Below are 22,843 nucleotides of genomic sequence, written 5' to 3'. Positions count from 1 at the left end.
CTAACTCGCACTAAGTCCCGTTCATCCTTCATCCCTGTGCTCACTGACCTACGTTGGCTCCCTTGATTTTAAAATTCTCATCCTTGTTTTCAAATCCCTCCTTGGCTTCAACCTGCCCTATCTCTGTAACCTCCTCCAGCCCTACAACCCCCCAAGATCTCTGCATTCCTCCCAATTCTTGCCTCTTGTGCATTCCTGATTTTAATCACTCCACCATTGGAGCTGTGCCTTCAGCTGCCCAGGCCCTAAGCTCTGGAATTCCCCCCCCCCCCCAAATCTCTCCTCCTCTCTATCTCGCTCTCTTCCTTTAAGATGCTCCTTATAACCTACCTCTTTGACCAAGTCACCTGTCCTAATATCTCCTTATCTGGTTCGGTGGCAAACTTTGATTCATAACGCTCTTGTGAAGCGACTTGGGACGTTTTACCATGTTAAAGGTGCTGTATAAATACAAGTAGTTGTTGTTGTTGATCCTTCAGAATTCTTTTCCTGAAGGTAAGGAAAGGGAGTTCTGTAGCTATGTGCTATTTACTGACACGTACCTGCATGTGCATTTTGAGCAGGTTCACTTCAAATGTAGAGAATTCTGCAGAAACTCTGCAGGGTTTAGTTGAGCTTGTGAAGATTTTTTATCCACACCTAAATGTATTTTCTCATAAATAACAATGTTACACTTTATCTTTTCAATAATAAAAAAGCATGGACACATTAAAGTATATATTAAACAAGCAACATCTTCATGAACTATCAAATTTTCAGAAAGTAATAATTTTATGCAGCAAGTTGAAATAAGGCTTCTATTTATCCCATTGCCTGCCAGTAGAACCACTTTATGATGTGGCAGTAGTTTATTGGTTCAGATGCTTCTGAATGGAATTAATAATAATGAGGGAAAACTGTAAATAAAAACTGAATAGAAAACATATTTGGCTATGCAATTCCAAACAATAGATAACAAAGATCCTTACAGCTGATGTTATAGATGATTATATATAGTCAGGCTGGTGGCATGGGCGGACACGTGGCAGATGAAGTTTAACGCGGAAAAATGCGAGACGATGCATTTCGGTAGGAAAAATGAGGAGAGGCAATATAAACTAGAGGACACAATTCTAAAAGGGGTAGAGGAACAGAGAGATCTGGGGGTATATGTGCACAAATCGCTAAGGTGGCAGGGCAGGTTGAGAAAGCAGATAAAAAAGCGTACGGGATCCTGGGCTTTATAAATAGAGGCATAGAGTACAAAAGCAAGGAAGTCATGATGAACCTTTATGAAACACTAGTTCGACCACAACTGGAGTATTGTGTCCAGTTCTGGGCACTGCACTTTAGAAAAGGTGTGAAGGTCTTAGAGAGGGTGGAGAGGAGATTTACTAGAATGATTCCAGGGTTGAGGGGCTTAAATTACATAGATAGACTGGAGAAGCTGGGATTGTTCTCCTTGGAACAGAGAAGGTTGAGAGGCGATTTGGTAGAGGTATTCAAAATCATGAAGTGTCTAGACAGAGTAGTTAGAGAGAAACTGTTCCCATTGGCAGAAGGGTCAAGAACCAGAGGGCATAGATTTAAGGTGATTGGCAAAAGAGCCAAAGGTGACATGAGGAAAAACTTTTTTACGCAGCGAGTAGTTAGGATCTGGAATGCACTGTCAGAGGAAATGGTAGAGGCAGATTCAATCATGGTCTTCAAAAGAGAACTGGATAAGTACTTGAAACAATAAAATGTGCAGGGCTACGGGGATAGGGCGGGGGAGTGGGGCTAGCTGGATTGCTCATGCATAGAATCGGTGCAGACTTGATGGGCCGAATGGCCTCCTTCCGTGCTGTAACCTTTCTATGATTCTATGATTATATGCTTAAAAGACAAGTTGAGAATTGTTCCGATCAGATCATTCACATACACATACATAATGCAGCATTTGAAAGCTTCTGTGACAAACTGAATTCCTTTTTTTTGACATAATCTGTTTTAATATTTCAACTTTAAAGAACAGTAATTTCTTCCCAATAGTGATCACAGCTTGTCAAACATTCAGGGTTGCCCCACGTTCATTATCCAGCTTCCTGGTGCTCTTTTATTTAATGTATGCTTAATTTGAGTAAAGACTACATGAAAACATATTGGATAAGGTAAGTTTTAATACGAAGTCTGAACATTCTGCAATGCAACCAAGTATATTGTCCATAAAAGGCACATAGAAGTTGATCTGATACTTCCTTTTATCAATGGTATAAATTGTTATCTTTAGGATTTTCCCTAATGGACTATCTGATTGCCAGCCAGTCAAATTGTGTAAGTTTAAAATCTATTTGCTGTTCTGTTTTCCAGACTAATCAACCTAAAAGAAAGTAGGTTAATGGACTTTACTATTGCTGTGCGTTCCAAATTCTGGTTCAATTATTATCAGTGCAGGAGGTGAAATTTCTTATAAACTCTAAAACATTGCTTCCTACGCAATTATTTATAGAAGAATTCTTAAACCTACATGAAGAAAATTTTAACTACTGCCCACTTGAACAATATAAACAAAACCAGAATAAAGTTAATGTAATTCCATTTAACACTAAATGACTCTTTAAATTTAGTTGCTATGTTCAGGTGACCAGTGACGGTGGATTGATGGCAGTTAATTAACAGATCATTAAAATCGATAACATAATAAAGGTTTTGTGCTTGAAATAGTGGGTCTCTATATTAGGAGTAAATGGGAAGTGGTTTTTACACTTGAATTCTATGGGTTTGGTCAGATGTGAACTCATTTGGATTTGACCAATAGCAATTAAGAGGCCTTTGTTGGCAAATATATCCACTTTCAAGAGTAATTCACTATTTAATACTGTGGTACTGTGTCATATGTGTAATAATATGTTCTTAAAGTTAACATTTTATAATTATAGGAAAACTATTTTAGCCAACATTTAACAGGGTTTTTATGGTTAAAAGTTTAATATATTTCTTCATATTTCTAGTAGGTATGGTGTCATTGTACAATCGAACTACTTCCTAAACACCTACAAAATAAAGTGTATTTTGATCAAACCTAAACTATTGCACATTAGTTCTTGGATATTTATATAATTAATTATAGCATAGCTGATGAAGACGATGTAAAAGTGAAATTGGTTCATAATAATCATGAATATAGATTTTAATATTCAGTTGAATCAAATCAATTTCTGCTTTTCTAAAAGATCTCAAATAATACTGTCAAAAGGTTTACTTTATGAAAATGTTACTTTTTCTTCAAGCCTGTGTAGGACCTGATAGGTCATTGAAAACCTAATAAAATTATTTAAAATGAGGAGACTGCTTAAATGCCAGGCTTTTCTTGCCAGCTGTACTATTACTATATGATGGCACCGCGACTGGGGTATTGCAATGGCAGAAAGTATATGGCCTTAAAAAGGAGCTGTTTTATTCTCTGTAATCAGGATACAACACAGAGCAGAAAAGAGACACAATCTAATAGGGGACTGTTTATCTTAGTCTAGTCAAGCTGATTTTTTAATAATTAGGTTGAGGTGAGACTTTACCTCCTTATTAAGCGACTAATCAGTAGTGTAACTGTTAAATCAACATAAATTTATCAAATATGATAACTGTGGATGAGAAGTGAAGAGAGAGAGAGAAAAAGAAGTCCAATTACTGTTGTTATATAGGCGAACATGCCAGCCAAATGTGGACAGTAAGGTCCCACAAATAGCAAATGAGGTGGCTAATTAGTGAATCTACTTTTTTTATGGCTGTGGGATGAATGCTGACCAGGGCACTTGAAGAACTCACTGCTTTTCTTCAAATAGTGCATAGCACTCTTTTACACCCTCCAGAATAGGCAGATGGATCCTTGGTTTAATATTTCCTCTACAGGACTGCACTTCCAATTCAGCACTCCTTTTCGTTGCACTGAAATGTCAGTGTAGATTATATACTCAAATACTTCAGTGGCTTAAATCCATAATCTTCTGACTCAGGGTTAACTGAACCAAGCTGATCAATAGCTGGTTGCCAGGAATGGGTCATTTAAGAAAGAATAAACTGTTGTAATGGAAGGATAGTAGGAAAGGCATCCTTCTGGAAGGATGAGATCATCTGCCCTGGAGAGCCTTCTTCATTTGAACCTATCCTGTGATCCTTGTCTAGAAATGAACATGAGTGAAGTTAGCGTGCAAAAGCCTGATGTGTTCATTATTTTGACAGAGCATTAACACCTTTAAAACAAGCAGCGGAATGTCATATGAACGTGTTGAACATACATACACTAATATCTCAAACAATAATTTCTAGACTCTTGTAATCTTGTGATTGCCCAGGGATGGTCTGACAAAACTTGCATTTTTGGAGCACTTCAGTAGTTTATTTCAATGCAGTGCTGAAGTCAGGGGGCATAGATTTGACATGTCATTTTCAAAATACCATAGTACATCAGAAATAAGAAAATAAAATTCTATTTGTGGATTAAAAAGTAAAATAGGAAACACTTATTTGTTTCTCTCTTCATTTTTTACCTAAAGAATAGGTAAAGCTAAATAAATTGGCCCAGAAAATCTGCAGGTTGTGATTATGACAGTCACTCTGGGATTATGTCAACCAGTGCCCTCCAATGCTGACCTCCACGGATCTTGCAGGGTCAGTGGGAGAGTGGCTAATTTACAATGGGGCCAGTGCATGACACATCTCTAGTGCCTACCTCTGGAAACTTCCGCACCCGACTGTCATTGGGGGGTGCTCAGACCACCCCCCAAGAGATTCCATATAGATCCCCCTTGATCCCTTGTGAAAGGGGAACAATAGAAATTTTTTAACCCTCCTTCAAAGATCCAGGACGCTTCTCTGGCCTGGATCCCCTTTGATGAGGCCCACATGCACCCACCAGGAGGCCAGTATGTCTGATCTCATTGGTTGTACCAGCCTCCAGACTTATGCCAGGTGTCTGACAGGCCAGAGCCAAAGAACTTCCCACTGTGGGAGTCCCCAGCCCTGGCCCTGCATCATTGCCCTTGTAAGGTCGAACGGGCGTTCCCAGTGCAGTGTAGGCCGGGCCCTGGTTTATATAGAGCCTGCCAAAATTCTAAGCTTTTCTGCAGCACTTCTGCTGCTCTAGAAGAACCAAACAATTTTGGCCCCTTTATTTTCATGGGTCTTTTCTGGAGGATTCCTTTATGTTTCCTAAAGGAATTTGACATGAGTGGAAAAAAAATCTAAAAATAAAGTACATAAGCAGCTATAGTATTTCCCTTCATGTATTTGGCTGGATGTATTTGACGTATTGCAATTTGTGATCAATGTTCTTTTCATTAGCAGCAGTGGTGTATATGTGAATACAGATGTGCCAGGGTGGGTAAGCAGAGAAAGTTATAGAGAAAGTTAAGGCCTGGAGCCTGCTCTGAGTCCAATCATATTGAATCAAATCAAACCTTTGAACTGATGTCAATTCATTCCTCTGTAACAAGCATAGTAGTCCAAACATATTCAAAATGTAGCAGACATTTAAAATTCTTAGCGTTTCATCTAGTTTTGTCACCATTATTCTGTAGACATCAATTGACAAAAATGATAATTTACAAAAATATAATTTACAAAGTTACAAGTTGTATAAATGGTACTGTGCTATAATATACTCAGTACTTAATACCCAAAGTGTTGAAGCACTCTGGAAAATAGTTCACCTATTAGTCCATGATACAATGTGAGGAGCTTTTCAGAAGTTGCTTCATTTAAAGTATCTGTCAGAACCATGTACTAATAGGTAAGGTGAAAAAATAGAGTTTTCCATGTTGCACTGTGGGATTCCCTCCATGCTCCTCTGTACTTTATGCATATCTGCAACATTGAGCTTTGTCCGTTTCTTTATACCAGCTGAAATTAAATATCAGGAAGGTTAATAAATAACAGTAACAGGAAACAGGTTAGAGTAATGACATAGCCACTATCACTGTGGATAAATCAATAATGAGAAGCAGAAAAACATTGCTCAAGCTACGCACCATCTTGGATCTCCAAACATTTCCAGGGCTGGCTCTTATAATTATGGAAACATAAATGATTTTTAAATGACAGAATCTATTATATATTAAAAATGGTGAGTGATCTCAGTATTTCAAAGGTAATGCACCTGTGGGGGCCCCTGTGAATGTAACATTACGTAACTAATTAAGACTAATGGTGTAACACCTAACATTACAGTAACAACCCCCAAATGCACCTCCCACATCTCCCCTCTTCTTCTCGCTCCCTTTCCCTCACCCCCTCCTTTCCTTCCATTCCTTTCCCCCTCCTTTTCCTCCCTCCCTCTTCACCTTTCTCGCCACCTTTTACACTTTCTTCTCCTTAAATCCTTCCCCGTTCTTTCTGTCCCCAGTCTCCTCCCATCCTCCCCCCTCCCTCGCTCTCTTTCATCGTCCCTGCTCCTCTGCTTCTCCTCCTCCCCTGCAATGTTCTCCTCCTCCCTCCCTCTCCCTCCTACCCCTCCCCCCTTATATTCTTCCCTCCTCATCCTCCTCTCCCCCTCCCCCTCCTCCTCGGGCTCTCCCCCTCTACCTTCTTCCTCTCACCTCTGCTTCCCTCTCCCACTGGCTTCTCCCCCTCTTTCTTCCCTTCCACCCATTCCGCTTCCCCTCCTCCGTCTCCCTTATCCTCCTCCCCCACCCATCTTCCTACTTCCATATCCCCCCTCCTCCTCCATCCCTCTCCTTCTCCCCCTCCTTCTCTTCTCCCTCTCCTATTCTCCCTTCTGTCCCTTTCCCCCTCTTCCTTCTCCTTGGGGGTGATTTTAAACCCCAAGAACGGGTGGGTTGGGGGCGGGTGGGAGTTGAAAATAATTGTTTTTTTGGGTCGCAACCACAACATTTTCGGACTTTACATTCCCAGTGGGAAGCCTGTACTTTTCTGCGCCGACGTTAAACCCACCCACCCCCAATCCACCCATTCTTGGGGGTTAAAATCACCCCCCTTGTCTCTTTCCTCCACTATCCCCTCCTCCCTAATTTACTGCAGGCATGTCATGATTAGACAGCCATTTCTGTCATTCCTGCAGGAAAATCACACCTGGCTGCCATTTTGATTGGTGCTCCCTTAACTCTGTAAAAAAAGATGGGTTATTAATCCTTTTTTTTCAAAAAAAGGGAAAATGTCCCCAGGTGAGTAAGTTGCTTCCCTTATATTTTATGTAAATTATTTATACTAGTTGTGTCCTATACTCCATTCAAACCTGGTAAAAGGAGGAAGAGTTATGGGAAGGATGAAAGCAATGCATGCGTTGGAGGCCTGTTACAATTGTGTATTCAGGCTGTTTTGTAATATAGACTGTCACTAAACCGGTACTGCAATAATATGCTATTATATTTCATAAGTAGAAAAATAACTTGGGATGAAATGATGACTTCAAAGAAGTGGATATTTGCTTTCCATATAGAAAAGTTAAAGGGAATGGAGAAATTTACAAGGAAGTAAATTCATCTTCACAGTTTGCTGCTCAGCCTACAATGGTCCACAAAAACAAGTTTTAACTTTTTTTAAAAAAGAAGACACACCTTTGTATTATCTATTTGTTGAAAGTGTTTATCAGTCTCACCAGCTTCAATGGAATCATTCTGAAGAGACCCCTGCACTGACGATTCTTGTCCTCCTAAAGTACAAAATAAATATAATCACTGCAGAATGCACTTACAATAGGAACAAAACATGCTGTAACTAATTCCGAAATTTGTATTCAGCACTACGCACCAGCTTCCGTACTTAGAGTTCGCATGGAAACCAGCGTGATGCTCTCTTTTTCCCCATTAGCTTGAGAGCTGAGGGAAAATACAGATATATAGATTTTTTTTTAAATCAATAGGAGCTGTCAGGTATTATATTTCAATCTTTAATGAATAGTTAAATATGAGATTTGATTGTCTTTAAGTGCATTTTACCTACCTTTCTGATGGTGCTGCATTCCTTTTCTTCCTTTTATCTATTAAGATAATAAACAATAAAATATGTGAAAATATCAAAGAATAAAAGGTATTCTAGCAAGGTATGAGCAAAACATTTTGTTGAATGGAAATGTATCATAATTTTACAATTATCTGCGTATATTTCTTTCTAGAAAGTGTTGTAAGTGAAATGGCTGATAGTTTCTAACAGTGAAATAAATTACAGAAAATATCTAAAAATACCTGCTGAACGAAAGGGGGTATCTTCAACACCCAAGAACGGGTGGGAGGTTAAAATAATAACTTTTTGGAGCGCGACCGCATCCCGGCTCCAATGCGCCCACTTCCGCCCCACCCCTGATGCTGGAACCCTCCCTCCCCCCCGCCTGATGTTGAAGCCCCCACCCCGCCGATTCTGGACCCCCCACCCCCCGATCCCCGATGCTGGCTGAACCCTCCCCAATCCCCAATGCTGGCTGACCACCCTCTCCAGATCCCTGATGCTGGCTGATCCCCCCGCCCCACCCCCAATCCCCGATGCTGGCAGCACCCCCTCCCCCGATCCCCAATGGTAGCTGAACCCTTCCCCCCAATCCCTGATGTTGGCAGCCCCCACCCCGATCCACAATGCTGGCTGACCCCTCCTCCCCCAATCTCTGATGCTGGCTGATCCCCCACCGATCACCGAAGCTGGCTGACCCCCCCCCCCCCCCGATCACCGATGCTGGCTGACGCCCCCCCACCCCCGATCACCGATGCTGGCTGACCCCCCCTCCCTGATCCCCGATGCTGGCTGACCCCCCTCCCTGATCCCCGATGCTGGCTGCCCCCCTCCACCCCTGATAACTGATGCTGGCTCACCTCCCCCCCCACCCCATTCACCGATGCCGGCTGACCCCCCCCCCCCCACCACCTTTTGCAGTGCCAATGCTCTCTCTCTCCCTCCCGCCACCCCTGCCCCCCCCTCTCTGATTTGCAGCTCCTTTCACTGCCAACAGGTAGTCAGCCTATCAATCTGGCAGCCTGGTGCGTAGGAAACCTGCAAGCTCAAATACTCTCCTTCAATTGAGTTGTGAGCGCAGATTCCGACGCACTCAATTTGCTCCCGGGTTCCCCACGCTAATATCTGCGGACACGTGAGGTACCCGGCTCCAGGTAAAAATCATGCCCAAAGCACCACTTTCCAAATGATAGCTTGATATCAACCTGCTAGAAGTGTAAAGCTGCATTTTTTTCATTGCAAGTTGAGTCATTCTATATTAGTTTTTAAAGGCAGTCTTATTGATAAAATATATGATTTATGACACTGTACATGTTTTGGTTAACTTTAAATAAGGTTGGCAGAAAAGCATTATAAATGGGTTGGCTACCTTGCGATGCGTCCTGACAATCACAACATTTAAACCTCAGACTGATCACACTGACCAGGATCACCACAACTATTACAAGGATTAGGATCAGGATGATCACAGCTGAAAACACAAGGAATAATTAAATATTACCCCATCTGTAAGGTGAAAACGCTGGATCACAAAAAGGTAAATTTCAATGCAGCGGGCAAACTCAAGAGCTAGGTAATTAAATAGTGAAGTAGAAGTTAATATAATAGACAAGGAAACACGTTTAAAATGAGCATTATTGAATCAAAGATACAAAGAATCAGTAAAATGGTAATTAGGGAGAGATAAAACGACATTACTGAAAAAATGGCAATGTTACTGGAGAAAAACATAGGCAACTTTAAATGGAGAACTTCCATCGATTTAGACCTCTGTTACCTGGTCATAAATTAGACAAAGTTCAATAAGGACAGAAATTATGGAAATTCCAATGCTTTACACTATCTTATCAAAAGGGCTAATGTGTCGTCATATTCTAGGATGGGTACTGGATTGAAGGATTAGTCCCTTATTTGAAGGTGGAACTGAAGGTATTTGTGACTAAAGTAGCTATGTAAAACTAAAACTATTTGTGACTAAAGTAGCTGTGTAAAACTAAAGACAAGACTTCAGTGATCAGGTGTGCTCTGATGCCCCTTGCATCAGTTAATGACGAGTCCTTTGAGTGCAGGTCATCGTGATGCTCTCTCCATGTACTTCTGCCTCCAAAGCAGCTAGGGTCACCTCCACAAAAATGTCCAAGTCCAGACCTTTTTGTATTGGCAAAGTTATACAGGGCACAGCCAGTTACAACTATAGATGACACATAAGCATTCTGCAGAGCCCCTGCTGACCTTTCTAGGCAGCAAAAGCTCCTCTTCAGGACCCTGATGGTTATCTCGATGACCACTCTTGTAGAGGCTTGTGTCTTGTTTCCCACAGCGCTCCTCTGTTGCTGTTCAGGTTACTCTGAGTGGGGTTATTATCCATGGGAGCAGCAGATAGTTCTTATCACACGCAAGCCATCCTTTTACCTGATTTTCTTCTTTGAAGAGCTTAAGCAGGGCTGAATTTGGAAGTTGAATTGATCAAGACAACTTTGCAGTGACATGCAGAATCCTTCGTATGTTGTCACACACACTCTGCATATTCAGGGAATGGAAGTCCTTCATTTTGAGGATGTTTTAGGAATTTTCTGTATCACCTTGCAAAGCAATGGTGCCATCTATTTCATCCTGGACCTTAGGAAAACCAACATCCCTGTAAAACTAGATGGCCCTATGTCACTGCTGCCTTGCTCTGCTGTCAAACTGGTATTTTAAATTGCACTACCATCTTTACTGCATCTTTTTAAAATTTCTCTAGGTGAGAAAAATATTTCCTGCATAGATATATAACCAAAACTTCTTCTGGATTTCCTCCCAGCTGCTCGCTGTAGTAAACGCTGATTTGATCCAGTTGGTGACATACTGCCTTGTTCTTTGGGTCCAATACTTGTCTTTAGGCCTCTCCCTGGCCCTAAAAATTATTGCATTTTTCTAAAACATTGTTAATTGGAACTTCCAGGTTCCTAAATCTTTGTTGTGCCTTTTTAAAACTGTATTTGTACTCAACATTTGAATGCAATGTTTCTCTTTTATACTACTTGTCACGTTTTGGAATTTCACAAAAATGCTACAGGGTGTGCTCAGTTGTTTAAATGCATATATATTCATTTTAGCTCAGCAAGGGTCATTGCTGATTTAGGTTGGTAGATTCTGCTTTGGGGTTAGTGAATTGGACTAAAAGCTAACACTAGAGTTAAAAACAGGAAGCTTCAAAAGCTAGAGGCAGTCAGGCAGCAAAGGCTTGTGAAAAAGATGGAAGACAAGAGAGAGAGAGGAGTTAGAAAATTAATTTTACGTCAAGCCAGATAACCCACTGAAGTGGGCTAATATATCAATTACATTTTTATATTATTATGCAAAGACGGGTTGTATTGATGGAAATAAGTGAATTTGATCATAAATGTTGTCATATATGTTCACCTGATGGGAAATAAAATAGCTTAATGATTAATATCAAGTCTCATCTCACCAAATGTTCACTCACTCTGCCATCAGAGAGATTGAAAAAATGCATGCAAATGCATGTAAATATCCAGTCCAGAACATAAGAGGATGCTATTGTTATATCCCTGGGTTGTGCAGTCATACAAGTAGAGTCTGTGTGAGTCAACTCGCTTAAAAGTAAGATGCTCAGACTACTCAAGGGAGTGACTGACTCCACTGAACCTGAGAAGGTACCTGCAGCAGACCTGAACTTGTAATATCAGTTAAGTGACAATTTAGCTACTTGAGAAATATGAAAGAAGCATGCTAACGCTTTATTATTATGTAACTTTGATCTGCAACAATTTTCTTAAATTGTACAATGTCAGGGGAATCAACCCCTTATTTGCAAAAACTGGAAAACTTTCTTTCTATCAGTCTTCATATCAAACGGTAAATTTTGTGAGGAGACCTTACTGGTGTGAAGCTTCACTGAACAGAAGCATATGTCACTAAATCAACTCTATAGTGTCAGCTGACCTTTCTGAAACCTGTGCTTCATCCAGCGAGACTCCATTTCAGGAGTGGAGCCTTGCAAGATTTACCCCTAAACCTGTAATGTAAGTGGAGTCAGTCACTCCCTTGAGTAGTCTCGGCCTTCGAGACACACGACAACGCAAAATCGTCGAGCAGAAATTGATAGCCAAGTTCCGCACCCATGAGGACGGCCTCAACCGGGATCTTGGGTTCATGTCACACTACACGTAACCCCACCAGCGAACAAATGTAATCTGTTTTTAATATAACGGGTCATTGACTGTCTTCCTTCTCTCTCTCTCTTTTTTTTGGGGGGTTTGTATATTCGGTGGCCTTTTAGGTGACACCTTTCTGTCTGCTCACTGTGATTGCCTTGGCAACGGGCAGTAATCACCAGGCATTGTTCTGTGATTTTCAAATGCGAAGGATTCGAAAATTTCATTTCCACACCATTCACCTGAGGAAGGAGGAAGCCTCCGAAAGCTTGTGGAATTTAAAATAAATTTGTTGGACTATAACTTGGTGTTGTAAAATTGTTTACAACTGTAATATAAGACAAGAGGTCAAGATCAAAATTAGGAACCAATTGATTCTCTTATCACAGTATCCAACTTTATTTTGAGCACCTCCCTGTTTTTGCTTCTGTTACGTAGCCTGGCAGATATATACAACCAACCGCCTCTGATAATTAACCAGAGATATAAAAGACAGAGCTAAATTGATTAAATAAACTGGGTATTTGATACAACGGAAAATTACCAAAGGCTAGTACAGACAAAGAGGTTGATCCAGTAGCAGAAACTGTGGTTGGCCCTACCCCAGATGTAGAATCTGTAAAAAGAAAACAATATCATATAAGGTGTTCCATGCTGTTTATTTAACATTTAATAAAAACTTTCAAACCAAAGTACTTTGGTCTGAGCTGCACTTATCTAATTTTAATTGTAAATATACAATTTCATATTTGAGCCTTCAGTTTAATATTTGTTGACTTTTATAGCCTGCTTTAACAGGCTTGAAGTTATCTATACAGAAAATGTTGGAAATATTCAGGCAGCATGTGACCAGCTGAGTATTTCCAACATTTTCTGTTTTCATTTCAGGTTTCCAGCATCCGCAGTATTTTGCTTTTGAAGTTATCTAATGCTTTCACAGTCACAAATAAATATGAAGCACCTGTTTCACTAATACTGCATCAAATTCATACTTGCAAATTACCATGGCACTGATTGATTGCACTTTGGGGCAGATTTTTTCATAATGGAGCCTGTCCAAGTTTCTCTCCATTTAAATCTGCCCCCATTGATTCCTTAGGTTAGCTCCATAGTTCCTTTGGAGTAGGGTTTGAAAGAGTCAGTACAGAATGTAAAGTAGTTTTTACAGTGCGATATTGTCAATGAATCCTGATGAACAGATCCTGCTCAGTCAGCTGCACTACCAAAAGGGTACCTACCAAGCATTGGGATCCTGACAGCAGGCGAAACACGGTTTTCCCTGGGTCCACAGATCTGCCACCAGTTAACGTAAGAAATAGGAGCAGGAGTAGGCCATACGGCCCCTCAAGCCTGCTCCACCATTTAATAAGATCATGGCTGATCTTCGACCTCAACTCTACTTTCTCGCCCGATCCCCATGTTCCATGATTCCCTTAAAGTCCAAAAATCTATCGATCTTAGTCTTGAATATACACAATGACTGAGCATCCACAGCCCTCTGGGGTAGAGAATTCCAAAGATTCACAACCGTCTGAGTGAAGAAATTCCTCGTCATCTCAGTCCTAAATCGCCCACTCCTTATCCTGAGACCATGACCCCTAGTTCTGGACTCTCCAGCCAGGGGAAACAGCTTCTCCACATCTACCCTGTCAAACCATCTAAGAATTGTATACATTTCAATGAGATCGCCTCTCATTCTTCTAAACTCCAGAGAATATAGGCACATTCTCCTCATACGACAACCCTCTCATCCCAGGAATCAATCTAGTGAACCTTCGTTTCACCGCCTCAAAGGCAAGTATATCCTTCCTTAGGTAAGGAGACCAAAACTGTACACAGTACTCCAGGTGAGGTCTCACCAAAGCCCTGTACAATTGTAGCAAGACTTCCTTATTCTTGTTCTCAGATTTGCATTGTGTCAGTGTCTTTACGACACGATGCAAATAGCATCGTGATGTATGCTGATGCATAGGACCAGTAACCATTTTGAAGACCACGACCTGGATTTTTTTTAAGTAGAAGGCCATTCGAGACCAATTCGGAAAATGGCGATCTGCGACAGCCTGAGAACTGTTCACTAACCTGCTGTCCTGGCAGCAGAGGAGTAAATGGGGCCGATTTTCGGATGGCGGAGTGGGGCCAGGGGACTCCTAAAGTCATACAAATCCGGAGTGGGTTCGGAGCCCGGCTCCAACCTGCTGACTTCCGGGTTCCCCAATGACGCGTTCGGGTGCGTGCCGCCTCCCGAATGCGGGAGTCCCACTGGCAATTAAAGCCGGTGGGATGATCGTTTACATAGTTTTACAGATAGTTAAAGTACTCGAGATACCTGATTGAGTAGACGTTTTGGCAGGGGTGTGATTTTGAAGGATCCTCAGCGTGTTTCCCGTGCTGTGAGAAACACTCCCTGTTGCAACAGACGTGTTTCAGCCAGCAGCCAGTGGAAGATGCAAATGATTATTTGACAGGTGGGGAGTAAATCTCATTTATTGCAGCAGGGCACTCTGTCACTTCAGACAAAGTTTTAGCTGCAACACCTTTGTGTTTTCACTCAAAATCCATACTTTTCATCCAAAACTCTGCTGTGCAAACATAGTTACCTACTTTGTGGACCCCCTCAAACTCATACCATCAGGATGGGGGGTGCCATGGCTGCATTCATCACTTCATCCAAGGATGAGCAACATCACCAGCCTCGCCAGATACGGTGTCCACCTCCACCATGTGGAGCTCCACAACACAATGCTGCGCCACAAGCACCTGCACAAGAGCACGGAGGGCAACAACAGAGACAGAGTGTCACAGGAGGCACTACAGGAGGCGCCTCGCAACAGGGTCTACAGACCGAGGCTCAGCTTCCTGGACCTCTCTGAGGAGCAGTGCATACAGAGGCTCAGAGTCAGTCTCCAGGTAGTCGCAGACATCTGCAGCCTCCTTCATGCCGAGCAGCTCCCGGCTGGGCCGAACAGCATCTCCTTACCTATCGCTGTCAGTCACCACTGCCCTCAACTTCTTCGCCTCCGGATCATTCCAGGGTGCCACTGGGGACATCGCCGGGGTCTCTCAGTCGTCTGCACACAAGTGCATAAGGCAGGTCACCGACGGCTTGTTTCATAGGGCCTTGCACTACGTCAACTTCCCCATGGACAACCTCAGCCAGACGGAGCGGGCAGTGGGATTCCACGCTGTGGCTGGCTTCCCACAGGTGCAGGGTGTAATCGATTGCACCCATATAGCAATACGAGCACATCCACATGAGCCAGGACTGTCCATCAACAGGAAGGGCTATCATTCCATCAACACTCAGCTCGTTTGTGACCATCGCAAGAGATTCCTTCATGTGTGCGCCAGATACCCTGACAGCTGCCATGATTCCTTCATCCTTCGGGAGTCCAACATCCCGCCCCTCTTCCACTCACTCAACACCCCTAAGGGCTGGCTCCTCGGGGGCAAGGGATACCCCCTGCACACGTGGCTCATGACACTTCTTAGGAACCCCACCACTGAGCAAAAGCGTCGCTATAACCACAGCCACATCGCTACCAGGTGTACAACTGAGTATGCTATAGGTCTGCTCAAGATGCACATCAGATACCTTGATCATTCTGGGGGAGTGTTTCAATACGCACCAGGCAGAGTGGGGACGTATTATAGTTGTGAGTTGTGCCTTGCACAACAGGGCACAATAGAGAGGGGTGCCACTTGAGGAGGCCCAATCCATATCTGCCACCCACATTGAGGAGGAGGAGCAGGAGCAACCCATGGGCAGAACAACGTTTCACGTGGCTTCTCGTGAGGCCAGGGAGTCACTGATATGTGAACGGTTCACCTAACATCAGACAATGTGAAGAGTCCAGTCCTCACCACCTGGATAGAGCGGTGGCCACACCAGCCGCACTCCCCTCCACCCCCTGCACAAAACTGTCCTGCAACTACACATACGCCCACTGCAGAGTGACCCAATGGGTCGCATTAAGTGTGGGCGTTCATGGTGAACCTCATGAAAGGGCCTTATTACAGAAGCCAATCAAGCATGGCCAAGACGTTTTTTTTTTTTTTTATTCGTTCATGGGATGTGGGCGTCGCTGGCAAGGCCGGCATTTATTGCCCATCCCTAATTGCCCTCGAGAAGTTGGTGGTGAGCCGCCTGCTTGAACCGCTGCAGTCCGTGTGGTGACGGTTCTCCCACAGTGCTGTTAGGAAGGGAGTTCCAGGATTTTGACCCAGCGACAATGAAGGAATGGCGATATATTTCCAAGTCGGGATGGTGTGTGACTTGGAGGGGAACGTGCAGGTGGTGTTGTTCCCATGCGCCTGCTGCCCTTGTCCTTCTAGGTGGTAGAGGTCGCGGGTTTGGGAGGTGCTGTCGAAGAAGCCTTGGCGAGTTGCTGCAGTGCATCCTGTGGATGGTGCACACTGCAGCCACAGTGCGCCGGTGGTGAAGGGAGTGAATGTTTAGGGTGGTGGATGGGGTGCCAATCAAGCGGGCTGCTTTATCTTGGATGGTGTCGAGCTTCTTGAGTGTTGTTGGAGCTGCACTCATCCAGACAAGTGGAGAGTATTCCATCACACTCCTGACTTGTGCCTTGTAGATGGTGGAAAGGCTTTGGGGAGTCAGGAGGTGAGTCACTCGCCGCAGAATACCCAGCCTCTGACCTGCTCTCGTAGCCACAGTATTTATATGGCTGGTCCAGTTAAGTTTCTGGTCAATGGTGACCCCCAGGATGTTGATGGTGGGGGATTCGGCAATGGTAATGCCGTTGAATGTCAAGGGGAGGTGGTTAGACTCTCTCTTGTTGGAGATGGTCATTGCCTGGCACTTATCTGGCGCGAATGTTACTTGCCACTTATCAGCCCAAGCCTGGATGTTGTCCAGGTCTTGCTGCATGCAGGCTCGGACTGCTTCATTATCTGAGGGGTTGCGAATGGAACTGAACACTGTGCAGTCATCAGCGAACATCCCCATTTCTGACCTTATGATGGAGGGAAGGTCATTGATGAAGCAGCTGAAGATGGTTGGGCCTAGGACACTGCCCTGAGGAACTCCTGCAGCAATGCCCTGGGGCTGAGATGCTTGGCCTCCAACAACCACTACCATCTTCCTTTCTGCTAGGTATGACTCCAGCCACTGGAGAGTTTTCCCCCTGATTCCCATTGACTTCAATTTTACTAGGGCTCCTTGGTGCCACACTCGGTCAAATGCTGCCTTGATGTCAAGGGCAGTAGTTGTGATGATAATAATATTTAATGTGCATTTAACAAAAAGCAAATATAAATAAAAAACACCTCAAACACCCTTGTGTATCCCCTTTGTGCTTACAAACCTTCGCCTTTCGCTTCAGACTAATTCTACGTGGTGCATCCCCTGTGGCTGCGGCAGAAGTAGTGGCAGGTAGCTCTTGTCCATGCCCTGACCGATTAGATGCTTTGGGCCTACACCCTCTGGTTTTCGGTGCCCGTAAGGGCCCCTCCAACGACTGTTCCACCTGCACCTGTGCTGGGGCAGACTTGGCCACCTGGAGAGGAGGCAGCATTGCGTGTACAGGTCGAGAGGGGGGCAACGGGTGAGATGTGGGGGCATTTTGAGTGGCATCCCCACTTCCATGTATCCTTTCACCATCATCCCTCCTCTGGGCCAGGCCCACAGCACTCCTACCACTCTGCTGGACAACAGTTTGGAGGACATGTGTTAAGGCGGCAGAATGTTGTTCACCCTGAGTCCAAATGACCGTTGTCAGGGCCTGAATGGACTCATTGGTGAGCCGTGCTTGAAGCTCGATGGAGGTTCGCCTTCTCTCTATCGCAGACGTTCCCGCACTTACTCGCGACACTATCTCAGAGATGCCCTCACGTCCCTGTGACAGTATCTCAGAGATTCCCTCCCTTACCCGTGCCAGCATTCCACTCATGCAGGAGTTGGACTCCTCCATCCTCTGCGCGATTGTGGAGAGTGCGCGTGGCTCCTGTTCCAGCACCTTGCAAATGTGCTGCTGGCCCTTGATCATTCTCCTTTTAAAGGATGGCCCCCAGGGTTCAGCATCTGTGTCCAGCTGAGCAGAGCCTGGAGAAGAGTGCTCCCACCAACGCAGACTCTCCACAGTTGCCCCTGCCACCAGTGTCTGCTTGTGCTCACATGTGTATGGTGACTCACCATGTGCAACCCCAACTAACTGCGGATGGGGACCCACCAAGGTGTGTGTATCTGCGCTGGTGGATGGCTCGGTCAGATGTGACGATGGACCCTCAGAGGCCGGCAGGTCCTCTGAGGAATCTCCCTCCGCCATCACAGCGGTTGCTGAAGGCCCTGTAAGAGAACAGAAGGCAATATTAAGCGTGATCACAGATGTTGATGTGCTGAAGATGGCAAGGCATGTTAACATCAATTCATATTGTGTGTGCTGAATGTTAAAGTTCTGTCACTAGACGTTTGTTGGGTGCCAGTCTCGGCACCCCCGACAGACAGGCACTCGAGGGTGCAGCTCAGCTCCAGCGCCTCCTGCTCCGCATCTGTGAGCACGACTATCTGTTGCGGCCCTCCCCCTCCATTCCTCACCGTCTCCCGTGCATTCTGGGCTGTCCTCCTATAAGGGGAGAAAGTGGAGACACATGAGTCAGTGATGGTGACGTGGCCAACTGATGAATGCATTGGTTTGGGTGCAGCTGACCGTGAAAGAGATGCATCAGAAGGTGAGTATGAGACAGAGCCATGACATTGTATGAGGATTGGCGATTTAGACAAGTTGAGTAAGTGTGTAAATACATGACAGATGCAGTATAATGTGGATAAATGTGAAGTTATCCACTTTGGAAGGAAAAACAGAAAGGCAGAGTATTATTTAAATGGTGATAGATTGGGAAATGTTGATGTACAAAGGGACCTGGGTGTCCTTGTACACCAGTCTCTGAAAGCAAACATGCAGGTGCAGCAAGCAGTTAGGAAAGCAAATGGTATGTTAGCCTTCATTGCAAGAGGATTTGAGTACAGGAGCAAGAATGTCTTACTGCAGTTATACAGGGCCTTGGTGAGGCCACACCTGGAGTATTGTGCGCAGTTTTGGTCTCCTTACCTAAGAAAGGATATATTTGCCATAAAGGGAGTGCAGCAAAGGTTCACCACACTGATTCCTGGGATGGCAGGACTGTCGTATGAAGAGAGATTGTGTCGACTCGGCCTGTATTCACTCGAGTTTAGAAGAATGAGAGGGGATCTCATTGAAACATATAAAATTCTGACAGGGCTGGACAGACTGTATGCAGGGAGGATATTTCCCCTGGCTGGGTGGGTCCAGAACAGGGGGTCACAGTCTCAGGATATGGGGTAGGACATTTAGGACTGAGATGAGGAGAAATTTCTTCACTCAGAGGGTGGTGAACCTGTGGAATTCCCTACCACAGAAGGCTGTGGAGGCCAAGTCACTGAATATATTTAAGAAAGAGCTAGATAGATTTCTGGACACAAAAGGCATCAAGGGGTATGGGGAGAGAGCAGGAATATGGTATTGAGATAGAGGATCAGCCATGATCATATTGAATGGCGGAGCAGGCTCGAAGGGCCGAATGGTCTACTCCTGCTCCTATTTTCTATGTTTCTATCTATGGTTCTATAATTGGTGGGGTGAGCAATGGGGAGGTGAGGAAGTGGTGAGGAAGTGCAGGTAAGTTGAGGATGAACTTTGAGTGGGTATGAGGAGTGATGTGATAGAGTAGTGTTGGCAGTGCAGAATGAGTTGGGGGGTGGGGCGGTGATATAGAAGACGGAATGTAGGAGAATGAGTAAGGGTACTCACTTTGACTGACCTAGTTAGGCCATTGAAGCGCTTCCTGCACTGGATACAGGTGCGGGAGATGTTGTTGCTGCTGGTGACCTCCTCTGCCACCTTGGGCCAGGCCTTCTTGGTGGCAGAGGCAGGCTACTTCCTCCTGTCCGCCGGGTAGAACAATTCCCTCCTCCTCCTCCTCACCCCATCCAGTAGCACCTGAAGTGAGCCACCACTGAATCTAGGAGCAGCCTTTCCCCTGTGCTGCTCCATTGTTCTATTTGGGTGTTTGCTCCAGGAGCTGCCATTGGAGAACTGCCCCTTTAAATAGAGCTCCTCCAGCTGACAGCCTGTGATGCGGTGTGCAGTCAGCCCGCTGCGCGGGTTTCGGACGGCAAACCCGGAAGCCACGTTAAGTGGCTCCAATTTACCCGCAATCACGTAGGGAACGGACAGATTTTATTGGGCGGGTTACCCACAAGCCCAATCGCCCCCCCGCTGCCAACCCGCCTCCATGCTAATATCGGGGCCAATGTCATTCTGGCCTGAAAAATTGAAAAATCATGACTGGAATTATGTCATTGACAATATGTTCACTATATTTTTAGGAAATGCAGCTCACATTTGTCATCAATTTTGGACACTCTAAATAAAATTTATTTATATTAAAGCAATAAGGAGAGGACATAATATACACTTTGACATCTTTTTGATCTAGACATAAAGTAATACAAGAGCCCCAAAAATCTGCAGGGGCTGCATTCTGGAGTAAGTGCTAAAATGAACCTGCCCAGGACTTCCACTGCTAAAATCACCAAAATTAACAAGGTCCCTTCATTTAAATGGCAGTGGTAGACACCTGCACAATCAGGTCACATCAGGTTGCCCACTCACTGAACAGGCTAGAAAGTCTGACAGAAAAGTGACCGGCCTGAGCTGGGAAGGGAAGAATCAGGTTTACCATCCCCCCCTCCCCCCCAGAAATAATCTTCAGGTGCCCCCGGTGGCCCACTTTGTGTATATTTAAAATGTACATTTCCTTTTCAGGGGTCCAAGCCTTCAATTCCAGCCAGGCCCTTGAGATGAGCCCCTCTTCCACTGTTTGCCAGGTAGGTACATCTGATCTTACCAGAAATATGGGCTTCGACATTAAAACACCGCTCCGCCCACGATGGGCGGGAGAGGGTCGGGGGGTGGGGGTTAAAAATGAAAAAACGGGGAATGCGACCCCAACCCAGCATGTACGTGTCCGCAGCCGTTTTTACATTGCGGGTTTCATGGTGTGTGAGTGTCCCACCATGGAGAGGCGGGACACTTCATTAACATATTTAAATCAGGCTCCCACAGTGCAATTGGGAGCTTGATTTAAAATTTGCTTTTGCTGCGCAGGTTTCCCAGCGGTCAGGAAACTCGGCAACGAAAGAGAGGCGGAAGCTGTCGGCTCCATAAGGTCAGTGCCTTTTACAGCACTCCTTGTGGGCCAGGAGGAGCAGGACTGCTCCTCCCAGCCTCTCAAGGAAGACTTTGGCCTCCCCTTTGCCGATAGCAGCCTTTCTCTCCCCCTGCTCTGATCGCCGACCATCCCCCCTCCTGCAATGGTTTCGCTTTACCTCCCCCCACCCCAAGCCCTGATTGCCGACCGCTCCATGCCGCAATTGAGGCTGACCTCCCCCTCCACCCCTCCCCCAACAACCATCTAGCCCCCAACACGTGCTTCCCACCCATCCCGATTTTAAAAAAATGATAATGAGGTCCTGCCATTAAGTTCAGCAGGACCTCCGCGTCCCCGGCGTCGCTGGGTTCTTCAGCCATTTTCGGCCTCCCTCGCACCCTTCCCACCTCCCCATAAATATCAGGGCCATGGTGTCACCATTGAATCTATGCAGGGTTTTTTGAGAGCTAGAAAGAGGGGAACTCCTGATATAGTGAATCCCTGCCCTTGGCCACACCCATTGGTAGCCTTGTTTGGGATTAGGCGTAGGCTTCGTCCCCAACATGCCATATAAGAAACTCCCGGGGAAGGCTGGGACCCAGCACAATCAGGTCCCAGATTTGAGGCCCTTCTGGCACACTCCCATGGGAATTATAGGCCTGTGATCTCAACACTCATATTCACACAACGTATGCAGGTGTACTTTAATCTTGTGTGTTTATTGGTAAAAAATTAAGACAAAAAGCAAAGTGTGAGTGTTTTTTGATTGTTATGAGTGCTTTTCTTCCTTGGTTACCAAAAAGTGGTGGATGTATGTTAAGTAAATATGCACATGCGAAGTACACTTATCTGTATTGTGTGAGTGTAAGTAAGGCGTTTTCTATTAAAATTAGTGCATGCCGCTAATTGGGTGTGACTATAACCACACCTATGGCTAGTCAGCAATGTCTATTGGACAGCACTGCACTATAGAAACATGCCAATCCATTCTAGCTTAGATATTTCAATAAGGATGAATGTTTGCATCCTTTTCACCTGTCACTTCTTGTACCCAAAAACTGATAAATTCTCATAATTATGAAGTCATGTTTGTAGTTAGCTTCTATATTCTGGAAATTAGTTTTTAATTAAATTGCATCCATTTAATTCCTAAAATAACTTATAATTCAGAAATGTTTAAATAAAATTAAAGCTAGTAAAACAAACAAGATAGATTAATGTCATCTTGAATGTAAATGTGGGTTTGTAATAGGAAATCAAGAGTTAATCCAGTCATAGTCTTTACCTGTTGCTTCAGTCTTGTTGGATGATGTTATAAGGTATGTGCTCTGTACAGTAGATGTCACAATGCGAGATGGTGGCTTATCAGCAGCACTTGTGTTAACTGCAAGGGAAAAATCAAGTAAATATAGCTGCAATGTAACTATTAACTACAAACACTGACAAACAATGGGTAGATAATCATTTCTGAAAAATGAATTGTCCCTGAAGTACAATTGTACTCTTTGTGAAACACAATCACATCTTTAATTTGAAGGAATTTGGCAGAGTGTAAGCCTCCACCCAGGTGCGATTTGAGC

The 22,843-nt window shown here is 44.4% G+C and overlaps 1 protein-coding gene across 3 annotated transcripts in view; it reads right to left on the bottom strand.

Moving 5' to 3' along the window:
- Positions 1-1,972: 1,972 nt before the first annotated feature.
- The window catches only part of LOC137332465 (endothelial cell-specific chemotaxis regulator-like), a 45,788-nt gene continuing 24,917 nt past the window's right edge, over positions 1,973-22,843 (bottom strand). For 2 of the 3 annotated variants that reach the window (XM_067996332.1, XM_067996333.1), the window contains exons 5-11: positions 22,549-22,647; positions 12,619-12,690; positions 9,284-9,385; positions 7,915-7,951; positions 7,723-7,790; positions 7,530-7,624; positions 1,973-5,856 (exon numbers count right to left, since the gene is read on the bottom strand). In XM_067996332.1, coding sequence (XP_067852433.1) covers positions 5,848-5,856; positions 7,530-7,624; positions 7,723-7,790; positions 7,915-7,951; positions 9,284-9,385; positions 12,619-12,690; positions 22,549-22,647 — 482 coding nt within the window. In that variant the 3' untranslated portion in view covers positions 1,973-5,847. The remainder of the gene's footprint in view (positions 5,857-7,529; positions 7,625-7,722; positions 7,791-7,914; positions 7,952-9,283; positions 9,386-12,618; positions 12,691-22,548; positions 22,648-22,843) is intronic. The other variant, XM_067996334.1, reaches the window with a different exon arrangement.

The sequence above is a fragment of the Heptranchias perlo genome, chromosome 14 (assembly GCF_035084215.1).
Source record: "Heptranchias perlo isolate sHepPer1 chromosome 14, sHepPer1.hap1, whole genome shotgun sequence".
In the NCBI taxonomy this organism is placed as follows: domain Eukaryota; kingdom Metazoa; phylum Chordata; class Chondrichthyes; order Hexanchiformes; family Hexanchidae; genus Heptranchias; species Heptranchias perlo.
This window is presented reverse-complemented; position numbering and strand designations above follow the sequence as displayed.